The sequence below is a fragment of the Amyelois transitella genome, chromosome 4 (genome assembly GCF_032362555.1).
Source record: "Amyelois transitella isolate CPQ chromosome 4, ilAmyTran1.1, whole genome shotgun sequence".
NCBI classification, from domain to species: Eukaryota; Metazoa; Arthropoda; class Insecta; order Lepidoptera; family Pyralidae; genus Amyelois; species Amyelois transitella.
Genome location: NC_083507.1, coordinates 11,533,694 through 11,549,420, shown reverse-complemented (window position 1 = coordinate 11,549,420; position 15,727 = coordinate 11,533,694). Strand labels below are relative to the sequence as shown.

At 35.2% G+C, this 15,727-nt stretch overlaps 2 protein-coding genes across 2 annotated transcripts in view; one reads left to right on the top strand and one right to left on the bottom strand.

The window, feature by feature from the left end:
• Positions 1-4,978, top strand: part of LOC106136824 (neuroligin-4, Y-linked) — a 74,386-nt gene extending 69,408 nt beyond the window's left edge. Inside the window, exons 10-11 of the mRNA XM_060954300.1 lie at positions 1,473-1,591; positions 3,684-4,978. Coding sequence (XP_060810283.1) covers positions 1,473-1,591; positions 3,684-4,705 — 1,141 coding nt within the window. The 3' untranslated portion in view covers positions 4,706-4,978. The remainder of the gene's footprint in view (positions 1-1,472; positions 1,592-3,683) is intronic.
• Positions 4,979-11,704: 6,726 nt separating this feature from the next.
• Positions 11,705-14,951, bottom strand: LOC132903935 (uncharacterized). The gene is made up of 3 exons (XM_060953503.1): positions 14,916-14,951; positions 12,729-14,542; positions 11,705-11,712 (listed from the first exon to the last, which is right to left on the bottom strand). Exons 2-3 carry the CDS (start codon positions 14,536-14,538, stop codon positions 11,705-11,707), a joined length of 1,818 nt encoding a protein of 605 aa, XP_060809486.1. The 5' UTR covers positions 14,539-14,542; positions 14,916-14,951.
• Positions 14,952-15,727: the final 776 nt, after the last annotated feature.

Here is a 15,727-nt window from a genome sequence, read left to right as displayed (position 1 = left end):
CAGACAAAAATTTTTTTTATCACTTATTTGTGTTTGGTATCGATTCAGTAACACCCCCTGCTATTTATTTTTTCAATATTTTCAATGTACAGAATTGACCCTTCTACAGATTTATTATATGTATATAGAAAACATGATAACACCCAGATTGTTGTGTCACCAAAGATTGGGTTACATGCTAGTTCACTAAATGTAATGTTTATTGTAAAGGTTTGTCATGTTTGTCTGCTGGTGTAATAAATAAATAAATCAAAATTATCCGTTTAGCCCGAAATGTTGAAAGTATACACACATACATACATATAAACACGTCTATATCCCCTGCGGGGTAGACAAAGCGATAAAGTTGAAAGTATAAAGCTTATCAATTCCATTGTAATGCAGTTTTGATTATTTAATTTTGTAGATAAACCGCTTATAGCCACATATGTGGTTTCCGTTGTGGTCATATAAAATTATGATGATTGAAACACAAAGTCGCACCAGGTTAAAACATTGTTATTAAAACAGCCTTATCTTTATGAAAATCATCAAACATCAGAAATTTTTAAAGATCTGAATTCAAATATTGCACTGTCTCTTAGAATCAATTTGGGTTCAAAATTCTTAAAGTTATTCAACACTAATGTCACAGGACTATAGATCAACAAAAAGGAAATGAAATGGCTTCCAGAGGAGCGCTTTAGGATTTATAGACGTCTTTGTGTTCAAATAAATCCTTGAACACAAGTTAAGCTTTGGTTCCAAAATTCGTTTAACCTAAATCTATATGAAAATTGAATCTGCCGTGTGGTCACCGGCATTGCCGTGTGGTTTCCGGCACCAATATAAAAAAGAATAGGACCAATCCATCTCTTTCCCATAGATGTCGTAAAAGGCGACTAAGGGATAGGCTTACAAACTTGAGATTCTTTTTTAAGCGATGGGCTAGCAACCTGTCACTATTTGAATCTCAATTCTATCATCAAGCCGAATAGCTGAACGTGGCCATTCAGTCTTTTCAAGACTGTTGGCTCTGTCTACCCCGCAAGGGATATAGACGTGACCATATGTATGTATGTAAATTAAAATTTCTATAAAAAATATGACAAGTAACAAAGTAAAGTAATTCAAGTAACAAAAAGTTGTTCACAAGCTGTATCTTGACATACACAAAATCACGCCTCTTACCCAAATTCTCATAGCCTCTTCAATACCTGATCCCTCGTTATAAATCAATATTTAAACACAAATAAATAATTCCACTCGAACAAAATACACCAAAAGTTTATCTCCACATCGTTACTTACTTTGAATGAAAATAATAAATGACAAGCAATTTATACTAAGACTTTGATAGAAGCATACTTGAGAGTCCTTTAACGGATCTCAATTTATTGTTCCCATCCATTTTCGTTCATTACGTGCCCTAATCGAGAGTCATATTCATCGCAATTTGAACCTTATTGTTATTGTGATTGGATGCTTTTTAGGAATCCCAATGAGGCTCAGCGGCAGGAGGGCGTTCTTCCAATATCCAGAGAAAGGAATCGATACAAAAGCATCGTTTGGGACGAGTACGACACATTACATCAAAAATATTTGGAAATAGGTAAGGTTTATTTAAAGTATTAGAAATTGATTTTTTTTTATTGGTGCCGTGTGGTTCCCGGCACCAATAAAAAAAAGAATAGGACCACTTCATCTCGTTCCCATTGATGTCGTTAAAGGCGACTAAGGGATATGCTTATATAATTACTTGGGATTCTTCTTTTAGGCGATGGGCTAGCAACCTGTCACTATTTGAATCTCAATTCCATCATAAAGCCAAACAGCTTTTCAAGACTGTTGGCTCTGTCTACCCCGCAAGGGATATAAACGTGATTATATGTATGTATGTTTGTATGTAGAAATTGATACTTTTATAAGATCCTTTTTTGAGAGCTGAAAGACAAGGTCGACTTGAACCACAATCGTCTAATTTGGGGATCTTAATTTTAGACTTTAAATGATTTATAGTAAGCTACATAATAATGCGGAGGCAAAGAAAGCTAAGATTTCACACAAATGCCTTCTAGATGATCTTCAAGGATATTGATAAAATATTCTCCTATATTATATTCTATTACTTATTTACACTAAAGGATTTGTATGATGTACTGGATAATGCCATATGCCGGTGGCGACACGCTGGTCTTCGCAAATATGATCTGCCACAATCGATACGCTAAAGATAGGAAGAGTTGTAAAAGTACAATTCATAAAAAAATATTTATTATACTCGTATAAACAAGATTTTTATTTTCTTTTTTGATGACAAGTCTGAAATTTGTTTCCCTGACAATTTAATGTTTTTAAATATTAACAGTGATTCAATACTCTGATTCGAACCATTCCATGGGGAAATCGATAAATTGATCCGATTAAAAGCTTTCTTAATAAAATTTAACATACATGCATATAGTCATGTCTATATCCCTCACGGGGTCGTCAGAGCCGACAGTCTTGAAAAGTCTTAAAGGACCCACCCACGTTCAGCTTTATGGTGGAATTGAGATTTAAATAGTGACAGATTACTAGGCCATCGCCTACTAGAGGAATCCCAACTTTATAAACCTATCCCTTACTCGCTTTTTACGACATCTATGGGAAAGATATTGAATGGTTCTATTCTATAAAACCAAATACTTTGTTAGAAGGATAATTATGAAAGAAACAATTTTGAAAAAAATGTATATAACAATTTTTTTTATTCTTTGTTATTTCATATAATAATGCTTTATTTATACTTTCCTTGGTAATGCAAACAATACAGTTAACAAAAGAGTCTTGGTTACACGAGTGTCATATAGGCACAAACAAAAATATTCGCACACAAATGCTGCCTGTTTGATTGTATCACACACTCGATTGCTCAAGGAAAACGATGATACCTCCGACTATTTGTATTCAACCGACGATATTTTATACTCGACAAAATAGGAGATAAGTGTGAGAAATATGACGCTATATAAATTTTTGCGTAAGATCGCGTAGTGGATGATTATGAGTTGCAAAGTCTCATGTTTGATCCATAGCCGGTTTTAAATTTAGAACGAAATTTTTCGGACTTTGTTTAGTCTTGGATACATATGAGTTCATTATTGCTGTGTTATTTTTTGATAATATAAATATAATGTTGGCACAATAAGCGGTAAAAGACTTATTTTTTGAGCGTTTGACTCAAATAGGATAAAAGCAGATTGATATTTTTTACCCGACTACAGCAATACAAAGAGAAAGAATGTGATAAAAGAAGACATCTAAACATCTATAATGACAAATACTGACTCACAATACCACTATTCTATAAAAATAATATAGTGTATGCGTTGGTATTCTCTGAAATAGATAAAACTTTGCTGACTGACGTGTTTACTCTTATCGCAACTCAGCGAGAATTGGACCGTGAAGATATGCTCGCGTCGCAAAAATCCATTATTACAACAAAAATATCCCTTTTACAAAATTAATATTTATGACGAAAATGAAATGTGAGACGTGTTGTGGATATTTAATAAAAGCAACAAAAATGTAAATTCCGTCTGGTCCCGCGCTCGCATAATATCAATTTTAAAGTTAATTACGTCGACCTTACCGTTCGGCGAGCGAAATGATACCATCCGCAAATTCCTTGACCCTTTTACATTCAAATTTTGTTGCAGGCATGAAGCCGAGGATGAAAAACCATTACCGAGCCCATCAACTGTCCGTGTGGCTACGGCTGATCCCCGAAATCCATAGAGCGGGAATGAAGGACGTGGTTGCGAAGCACAACCTTTTTCGTAACCACAACGATCCGGAGCTATACGACGGTCTGGTCCGCCCTGATCCACTGACTCGTGCGAACTATTACGACCCGACTTTGGAACTTTACCGCAAACCTATTTACAACGTCACTCTAGATATACCTTCCACGACAATGGACACTTACGTCACGACTTGTATAAGCGTTATGTCGGCTCGACCGGGCTCGGCAGTCACTCAGAGTCATACTCCAAATAATACCCAACAAGACGTCTCTAATTTAGAAGTGGCTGGGTACACTGCGTATTCGACTGCCTTGAGCGTTACTATTGCTATAGGCTGCTCCCTCTTGATATTAAACGTATTAATCTTCGCCGGGGTTTACTATCAGAGAGACAAGACTAGGTTGCAAGTGAAAGCGTTACAACAACAGCAGAAGAGGAATCATAACTCGACTTTCGACAGTGTGTCTTCGAAGCATCCACATTATTTCGTCGGTCATTCTCAAAGTTCCAGCACGATTGTCGACATAGATCATCAAGATAAGAACGCAATTATAGCGATGACAAACAGAGTTCCCCATTTTACGAGTTCGAATTGCCCTAACGTGTGTCATACGGGTATTCAAATGTCGAATTTGTCGCAGAAACCAAGTCCACCGTCTACTAGAGGGGGTCAATGTACGACTTTGCCAAGAAAAGTGGGGTTCAGCTACCAACAGCAGAACCAGATATGTAACGCGTCGAATTGTATGACGCTTCCGAAGAATGCTACTTTTATGAGCAGCGCTAGTAACCTGCCCGACGTTCAGGCACAGACTGGGCAGTCCCAGGGTCCTGGGAATGGGTCAGTGCTCCCTCCCCCCTCTTCGCCCCCCTCCCAGCATTTCTCGCAAAAGTCTAGAGTGCCCCAAGCGGCCATGTCAGAAATGAACGTATGAGAAATGGAGGATATTTACAATTATGTGTAAGTTATACAGTGATATGGACACGAAGTGTAACTGCTAGTTAAAACATGGTTGTAAATATCTAAAAATGAACAAAATGTAAATAATGTATTAATGTTTAAATACAGGTACAATGTTTTATGATTAATAGGTGTAATATAGCCAGTATATAGTGTTTTGAAGGATAAAGATATACTGATCTTTTGAATCCTTATTATTGGTTGAAATTGTCTATGTAGCTCACTATTATAAATATAATTTAGAATTTAATTTGTTAATGATCAGTGTAACTTTGCCCAAATCATGTTATTTTAAGTTGTAATTGTATATAATTGATGTTTTATAATTTCCATTGTAAATAGGCGAAATTAATGTAACTCAATGCAAGAAAATCCATTTTGTTAAATGAAAAAAGTTAAATCAAGTCCTTTTGAAAACATCAAAAAAAATCGTATTGTTATTTCGTGCTACAGTAATGCTATTCCAAATGGCAAATTATTGTAAATACATTAGAATCTTAAAGACTGTATACTATTATAAGAATCTTTGTAATGACATGACGCATGATTTCGTCTTTATCAATACCAAGGTATTCATTTTAATATATATAATTACATGTTATATAAATTTTAATTATATATTTAATTAGTTTCCGAATATAATTTTCAGAGTCATGTATTTTTTTTATTATTGCTTTTGTGATCTGTGTCATGTCATTTTAGTAAAACGATAGATATTTTTGTGATAAAATATTATTTCTATTTTTGTTTATTCCACTATAGGAATTTCTTTTTTATTAACCAATAGTTATATAATTCCTGGTGTATCATTTCTTTTAGTTCGATTAAAAATGATAATGAAAACAAAATGAAATAATAAGTCAAACATAATAATCTTCTAATATCCAAATGATTTCGGTTTTAAAAATTTTATCATACAAAATTAAATTTTTAACTGTCTTTTGCATTTATTATATAATGAGGATGTATGGATAGCAGCAATGAATATTGTAAAAAGGTTGACAAAGGGAGGTTTAAATTTAAAAAAAAGCATTACATTTTTACATTCGAATTATAAAAGATAATTTTGAACGTTCTCTTTAATGAAAATAAAAAAAAAACATAACATTAAAGAGAACGTTACATAAAAAATTTCAATACACCGCTATTTATTATATATTTTTTATTGCACAGTGGTGATACAACGTAATTACAGAATGTTTCAATAATAGTATTCCAAGAAACAAATTCAAATGAGCTGCCGATACACTCTTAGAATTTTATTTTAGGTGTTTTTTTTTTTTTTTTGTACGAGTAAATGAATACTGTGTTTTCAGAAAATGGAATTCTACATTATTATATTTTTAGTCGGTGCCGTAACAGAAGAACAAGTCATTTATGTTCGACTCAATTTTTTTTGATTACGTATACATATAAAAGGTGTTTGACTATTTTTAAAAACTAAACTCATTTTGTTTAAATAAGTACATTAAATGATGTGACTTTTGATAATTTATGTTCATAATTACAACGATGATTAGGAAAATCTTATCCCCAGAAAGACGAAAGAAAATCTTCGTTTTCTGGAGAAAATTAAACTTTATCTTAATTGATTTCTCCTCTATTCAACTAAAACCCTTCATGTTAGTTATTCATTATCATTTTTATGTAATTTTGTTTAGTTTTAATTTATTTTTATTTTTGTACCTATAGGTAATCAAAAATAATTTTATGTAAACCTTATAATTATCAAACTATGTTGAATTTTATAAGATAACAAGTTATCTAAACGTTACTACCAAATCTTATGACAAGTATCAAGATTTAAAAGAATAATACAGAATAAAATTCGTGAAAAAAAATTTCGCCTTTTTATTTCCATATCATTTTAGTAAGACCGTTATTTAAGTGAAGGACGAAGTTCCACAAAAGTTCACGGACAAAAGGCGCACTAGGGCTCTCCTCCAGAGAGGGGTGGATTCTACCCGGGACAAGACCCGCGCGACGCCGTTTCTATCGAGCGAAAACCATCGCTCTCACGTTTCACGTCGTAAAAGGCGAAACAGCGACGTATTTTGAAAAATGGCGTCTAGCGTGTCATGCTACTGGGGCAGCAGTTACGCCAGAAGGAAGAAGAAGACTTACGGCTTTTACCCGGAGGGGTAGGCAGAGACTATTTATTTTCACTTGAAAGAGAAGACAGAAAATAATGAGACTTGATTTCGATATATTTTAGGTTAAACAGTTAAACAATAATTACATACATACAAATAATCACGTCTCAATCAAAATACTGAGAAATAACGTTCAGCTTTAAGACTGAGTGACGGAAATAATGATTAAAATAGTTAACCTTTATTTAAATTAAGCCACAGTTTCAAAACGAAACTTCATAAATACAAACATTAAACCACCGCTGTTTTTCGAGGAAGACAGATAATAGTACATCATTCCACTTGCCCCGATCCTTGCATATTTCTTTCATCTCATCCACCTGCACCAATCTCTTCGTTCACTCTCGTCGCAAGCATAAACAAAACACGTATCATACTTCACCATTTTCAAAGTCTTAAGGACTCAGACGTTAACTCGAGCCGTGAAAAAGATTTTAGAGATATCAATGTCAAAGGTGTTTTAGTGCATGGAGAGCGAGCAGAGTGCCTTTCAAAAGAAAATGGCCACCCTCGTTTTAACTCCTATTTTTTGCCTCCTGCCCATGTAATTCAGAGTAAATATTTCACGAAGATACTCTGGCTCAAAGGATATATTGTGGAATTTTTCATGTTTGTAAATGGATACTGCAACTTGAAAGAGTAGGTGTTTGGATCGGTCATTTGGATACTGCAACTTGAAAGAGTAGGTGTTTGGATTGGCACAGGGAGATTCTCACTCCCAGATTCAGGATTTTTTTTCTTATACATACATACATACATACATAAAATCTCGCCTCTTTCCCGGAGGGGTAGGCAGAGACTACATCTTTCCACTTCCTTCGCTTCATCCACATTCATAACTCTCTTCATGCAAGCTCGGCGGTTTCGGGTACTCTTGACCTGACCCTTTGCCAGGAAGCCTTTAATTTTATCAAAATACTTTCGCCTAGCCCTTCCCACTCCGACCTTTCCCTCCACACTCTCCTTGTATATCTGTTTTTTCTTTTTTTTTTTCTCCAAATTTAATTGTAAAAAGTCAATTAAAGGAAATACTAATAAACAACTCACTAGGCACTGCAGCTGAACGTGGCCTATCAATATTTTCAAGACTGTTGGCTCTGTCTATCCCGCAAGGGATGTAGACGTGATTATATGTATGTCATATTAGTAAACTTAGGTTTCTCTTAGGAGATGGGTTGCCTCATTATTTGTATGTCAATACCATTTTAAAAAGACAGTCTCAAAAGTAATGTAAGGCTGGATTTAGGTGTATAAATCATATAACGTGGCCTTCCAGCCTCTTCGAGATGGGCTCTGTCTACTACGTAAGGGATAAGTATTTACACTCTTTGTAGCGGCCGTTCAGCCTCCATGGACAGACATACACTTTGACTTGACATTTTAGATGAACAAAACTGACTGACATATTGATGAAAAAATTACCAATCAAAATTTGGACTAAGACGACAATAAGACACGACGCCTTGAACAGCCAAAAATCGGGTTTTATTCTGACTGACTAACCAGATCGTCGATCGTCGATCGAACAGAGATCTATCATTAAGCCAAACAGCTGATCGTCGCCTATCAGTCTTTTCAAGTCTGGCTCTGTCTACCCCGCAAAGGATATAGACGTGATTATAGTATATATGTATGTATGTTCTTTTTTTAATCACATGTGTAAGTGGCTTAAGTTAAGTAGGTATGATGCCTAATCAGATGAAATTTTTGCTAGATACAAACTTTTTCCGTCACTGACCCAAATTACGGGCCGCCCTGAGCGTAAGAGCCCTTAGCTTTGCCGCGGCGTGTGCAACTGAACGTAGGGTTGACACAATTGAAACTAAATAATAGTATCTACATAAATAATATTAAGACAATTTTTATTTGTTTAATCTTCTTAATGTATGTAGTTTGAGACGACTAAAGGATTATCAATATTTTACATCAAATTCCACAACGAGGTAAGTATGGGAAAACAATGATTTTTTTTTCACTGAATGCATGCAATTACATAACATACATACATACATTATAGTCACGTCTATATCCCTTGCGGGGTAGACCGAGTCAATAGTCTTGAAAAGACTGATAGGCCACGTTCAGCTTTTTGGCTTGATGATAGAATTGAGATTCAAATATTGACCATCGCCTTTGTCTCCCGCCTCCCTTAGTCGCCTTTCATCATGGAAACAAGATGCCGGGACCATACGGCACTACCGCTGCGCCACAGAGGCCGTCAAATCCATACCATGAAGCCGTTTCAAGCCATGAATGAAATGAATGAATGAATTATCAAACTGAAATCTCAGGTGATAGTGTGACAGCCCTATCCCCCACCCAGGGGCGCGGTATAAGAGCCATTCCAGCACTTAACGTGTGTCTAACGTGCGCAGTCGGAAATTCGTTCCCAGAATACATGATTTATAAAGAATTTCACGAGAATTACATACAAAATCAATGATGGGAGGGGCTAACAGCGTCGGTGGTTGAGTGGTTAACGTGTCCGACTTAAAACTGATAGGTTTTGAGTTGAAATCATGCTAGCGGTCATGTATTAATTAATGATGAATTTGATGTGGAAGTAAATTTCAATGCTCTTCAATATTATTTGTTTGACATAACGTCAAATTTCATATAAGACAGTATAGAATTAAGAATGAAATATCCAAAATTACTGTAACGATTATTAACGGAATTCTTTATTTAACGCAAAAAAATTTAAGAGTGATTACCTGACAGGTAATCACTCAAACTAATAACTGAAAATCAAAGTAATGCATATAATAAAACGGTAAAAATATTTTGTCTGTACATTTAATATTTTGACTGATACGGATAGAGATTTTTTTTTTACATTTTTTGTCTGTCTGTCTGTATCTCACTGTATGATTAAGATTCAACTCAAAATTTACGCGGACGAAGTCGCGGGCAACAGCTAGTTTCATATAAGACAGTATAGAATCAAGAATGAAATTTCCATAATTACTGTAATAATAATTAACGGAATTCTTTATTTAACGCAAAAAATATTTAAGATTCAAACTGATGTACATAACTTAGAAAAGGTTCATTGAGATATCTTCATAAAAAGTCATAATAAAATTACAAAGAAGCTAACTAAGCGATAAACTTCGCTTAAAATTTTCACAATATAGTGTAAGGCTTGACAGGTATAAAATACAAATTGAGCAAGCCGACTTTAAGGCCCGTAGTATATAAAATGGGTGTTATTTTTACAAGAATAAACGTTTAATGTGAAGTTTACAGGTGATAACTCTTTATTTTCTGTTACAGCTACGTGTTTTGTATCGTGTGGTTTCCAGCACTTCACAATAGAACCAATCCATATATTTCCCATGGATAGACTTATATATGTGCCGTGTGGTTCCCGGCACCAATAGAAAAAAGAATAGGACCACTCCATCTCTCTTCCATGGATTTTGTAAAAGGCGACTAAGGGGTAGGCTTATAAACTTGGGATTCTTCTTTTAGGCGATGGGCTAGCAACCTGTCACTATTTTAATCTCAATTCTATCTTAAAGCCAAATAGCTGAACGTGGCCTATCAGTCTTTAAAAGACCGTTGGCTCTGTCTATCCCGCAAGGGATATAGACGTGATTATATGTATGTATATGTATAGACTTATAAACCAAGGATTCCTTTTGTAGGCGATGGGCTAGCAACCTGTCACTATTTTAATCTCAATTCTATCTTAAAGCCAAATAGCTGAACGTGGCCTATCAGTCTTTAAAAGACTGTTGGCTCTGTCTATCCCGCAATGGATATAGACGTGATTATATGTATGTATGTTCAATAATCATTCAACGCAACATTGTCCCGTCCGGTCAATAAATATAAAACCAATTTCAACGACCACAGAATAACATTTTCACCTCAAGCATGAATGCTTTCAATTTCTGAATTACAAACAAATCTAAACATTAAATTCTCCCGTAAAGCTCACAATCGTATTACAGTGATTCGTGCCGTAAAAAACTCGTAAAACATCCAAACAATGTAAATTGTCTGAATTGTATGCAGGGACAATACTTTGAATTTGTACCAACTCTGTTGTTGTTATTAACTATTGAAAACAAACTATTTTTCAGATCCGTGCCTTGTGGTTCCGAGCACCAATAGAAAAAAGAATAGGACCACTCCATCTTTCTCCCATGGATGTCGTAAGAGGCGACTGAGGGGTAGGCTTATAAACTTGAGATTCTACTTTTAGGCGATGGGCCAGCAACCTGTAACTATTTGAATCTCAATTCTATCTTTAAGCCAAATATCTGAACGTGGCCTATCAGTCTTTTCGAGACTGTTGGCTCTGTCTACCCCGCAAGGGATATAGACGTGATTATATGTATGTATGTACAAACTACTTTTCAGATCCAGTAGTTTTCATGTCCAGCTTAACGTGACCTTTGAGTCAGAGAGTGCTGCACTGTAGTTTGTTGCGCCGCATCTTCTACACATGCGCTTTGGGAGCAGTAGTAGTTATAATTAGATTTAAGTGATGTGACATCAATAAGTGATACCTTGTATCCAATTTTGAAAATAAATCTATTCTATTATATTATAGTCACGTGACTATTGCCATTGTTTGTTCGTTAAGATAATAAGACATCATATATGCATGTAATACCCAGACCAGAACAAGTTATTTTTTCAAACAAAGACGTTAAAAAAAATAAAAAAAAACGACATTGGACATCTGGCTAAGTTTTAAGATACGACCTCACTCTGGTCGGCCTAAGGCGATGCTCCAAACTCAGATTGGTACAATCAAAGAGAACAATCAAATTCAGATTTTGTAAGCACATCGTGAGGAAGTCTTATCATGAAACTGGAAAATAGGTCAATCACATTTAAAACTTTTACGTTCGGATGACCATTAGCCTGCGCCTGGAAGTAATGGAATATCTACATTTGGCGAGTGTACTTGAATGAGAGTGTGTTTTGCTGTTCTATATATATGAATTAATAATAGGGGAAAGTGGTTACCCTTCGTACACTTTTTAGATTTATTTTTTTTACTTTATGATTAATTGCCGAATTTATATAGTTTATGTTCCTAAGTATAACAAATATATTGCAGTTTGTTATAAAAAAGTTCGAAACTTTTATGTCAAAAGGTTAAAGGGTTATAGTAATTTTTTTATGATAAGATATTTGTACGAATGTACCTCACGTACGGGGTACGTTCGTACAGTAGGCGGGGTACTTTCGTACAGCATGGAGTAGATTCATAAAGGAAATTAAAATGCCAATTAAAGTCGTTAAATTTTTATTATTTATTATAAAAATATTTATTTATCAAAGAACTAACTTAATAACTTGTGACTTGACTCATAGTCGATAAATCTTTCTTTAGAAAAATAACAAAAAATAAAATCGTTCATCCTTAGTTTACTTATTGATAATTCTAAGTCTAAATGAGATGTTTACAATCATTTTGTATAACATCGTTGTACAGTCTTTGACAATTTAAACTTAAAGTATATAATTATACATTTGGTTGTTACTTTGGAACTTATTGCACATTATAATTATTTAAATTAACTCCAAAAGTTATAATTCTAGCCATTCTGGATGTACAGCCCGTTCGTGGTTGAGGATCAGGGAGGATCATGGCGACATCGCTGATATACACAGTGTGTATGTCTTCTATATCGGGGAAAATGAAGGACCACGATAATCCCGGTTTCTTCCGAAGATAACTTATTTTCATCTCTGTATCCGAATAATGACTGAGAACTTTTCCGACATAATAGACAACAGAAGTCTTTTTTTCAAACTTTACCAAAACATAACAATTATCTTTGATTTTCTCTGGTGTAACATTTAAATAATTATTGATACTAAGATCATCAGTCTCTTCGTCCATTTCAAAATCAACTGGAGATGTTGAACTCTCCCGCAAGCTAAATTGCGATCCTTTAGATTCATCTGAATCATCTTCGCTTTCTATTTTCTTAGCTTTCTTTTTCTTTTGTCTAGAATTAAGTTCCTTTAAATTACGTTTCACTGCTTTGGCTCTGGCTTTCCTTTCCTGTTCTATTTTTTTCAATTCTTTCTGTCTATGTCTCTCTTCTAGTTCAGTTTTTTCAGGTGTATCTGTATATATACGGGATTTACCCGGTTTTCTTCCTTTATTGGTTTTTCTATTTCTAACAATTGTAGGATAAGGTCTTATGACTTCTGGTGTTATGGGAAGATAAGAACTCGGTTCAGATTGTGCATCAGCCGCAGAGGGGGAAGATTCGCCAGTTCCGATAACAATGTCTTGAGTATTTTGAAGCAAAGAAGGCGACTGCTCACGAATATCTGGCTCATTCATATCAGTCGATGGCACGCTGATGGAAGGTTGTGGTTCTAGAGCCACAGTACTTGTTTCCAGATTAGGTGGCACATTTACCGAATTATTTGAAGCATACACGTCAATGGGAGCAAAATCTTCATCGCTGAAGGCCATTTCATTGAACGGCCATATACCTGGCTTTCCAAATCCACTTGTAATATTTTTTGCGGTGAAAGATTCGAAATATGCAAGTTTTACCAGTTTAGGAATATTATAAATGTTGATTGTTTTGCCAGGATTTGACATATGCCAATTATTGAACGCTATTTTCAACTTTGCCTTGAATGGGCCAAACACTCCAACGTCTAAGGGTTGCAATCGATGACTTGTGTGCGGCGGAAAAGACACATAAATGATGCCATTATCTCGAGCATATGTTATAGCTTGTAAGCTGATGTGGCTTTCGTGATTATCACATAGCAGTAAAATCGGATGTTCTTTAGAGCTTAATGTGTATTTCTGAATGTGCTTTAATACTGAAACAAATATGTCAGCATTTATCCACCCACTTCTATTAGCAGCTCCGAGGCTTCCTTCAGGCGCACCTTCAAGAAAATGGTCTCTGTAGTGCACCCGTGGAAATACAAATAGCGGAGGGATAGTATTTCCGCTTGCAGAAATAATAGCACCAAATGTTATCAACTCTCCTCTTTCCGCTGACACGATTTGCCCCACTTGTTTCTGTGATTTAGGGGCCAAAATTTTAGGAGTTTCTAAAACAGTTGATACCCCGGACTCGTCGAAATTAAATATCCTGTCGGCTGCAAAATTATGTCGCTGTAATACTTCAGCCAAATTATTATAGAACTGTTGGACTGCATTCTTATTAAACGCGAATGATCGAGCAGTGCTAGTGTTCTCTGGCTTTCGCAGACTGAGGTTGGTGTTTCGTTCCCTGTATTTACGCATCCACTCTGAGCCAGCCATTTGATTTTCGTCCCATTTCGCTGGATATTTTAAATTCAACGCTTTCGCATAATCGTAGGCAAGTTTCCGAATTTGTACTATCGTTAGGCCATAATGCATTTTGCAGCAATTAGTAATATAGTCATTTAAGCGTACCTCTTCTTCCAATGAGAAGACTTGAAGACTCGTGAACTTTGAATGAAAAGTTCGTGAGAGTCCATCGGCATTAGAGCCATCTTTAAGTTTCTTAACTCTGCTTTCCAACGTTGATGTTTTGATGTTGTATTTTAACGCGGCTTTCCTATACGACAACCGTCCTTGTATCACATCATCAATTGCTAATTTCATGGACTCTTCATCCACTTCTTGAGTACGAGTACCCTTTTTTTTATATTTTCGCACCATGATTCTGCAATAAAAAATAAGTATAAGGTTGACTTAATAAAAATATTTCATTTTGTTAGAACAAGAATACTTCAAAAGGTAATACTATATTTTATTTCATAAAAATTTAATTTTAATATACTGGTAGTTGATAAAATCTAAAGGGGAGCATTCGTACCCGTACGAATGTGCCCCCTGTCTGGCTGTCCGAATGCACCCCATGCCTTTGCACAAAATTAAAATAAAACTTTATACAAATTCTTATTTAGTTTGAGAAATATAACAATTAAAGCTCAAAATAAACAATGTTAACATTGATTAAGCATCACCATTTTATCAAAAACATAACAATTCTACTTTCAATTACGAATTACATTTAGGTAAAAAAAATTACTCACCGTGCGCGAAAACACGTTACGTCTTGTCAGCTGATACACCGTAATGCGACTGGCGCGACAATCCGCTAGCAACATGGCGGCCGATATGTCTATGCACACAAGCAAAGGCGTGTTTGTGCCCCGTTTAGTATTTCTGTTATACTAACTGTACGAATGTGCCCCGCGTACGAATGGTGACCACTTTCCAATATAGACTAATTGCAAAGATCGAGTTAGCCTCGAAGTTTGTTCGAGACTTGTAGAGAGATACTTACTCAACGATTTTATACTTTATAATAAATACTTATATAATTAAACAGCCAAGACCTAGACCAATCTTCTATTCCAATCTAAACTTCGGGACCTTCTGTATCACAGACAAGAACATGAATTATTATTATTTTTGAATGCATTTGAATTTCAGTGGAGTAGCTGTCACTATTTGAATCTCAGATCCATCTTAAAGCCGTATAGCTGAACGTGGTCTTTCAGTCTTTTCAAGACTGATAGCTCTGCCTACCCTTTGAAAGTTTGGTGACAGATTTTGTTCCTGTTTGAAATGTTGAAAACTGGTTTTTCGAGGAAGGTTTTTATCTTTAATTGCTATATGCCGGGCGAAGCCGGGGCGGGTCGCTACTAATTTTTAAGTAGCTACTCAACTTTCAGAATAACTGAAAGACTCGCCATTCGACTCGACCACAGTATACATTGTTTGCGACAACAGAAAGCAAAGAAATTGCTATTTAAATGACCACAGGATTTGTATTGTTCTATTTTTAAAATGAAAAGAGGAATGCGTGAATCTGTACTTAACTTTATTAATATATCTTTAT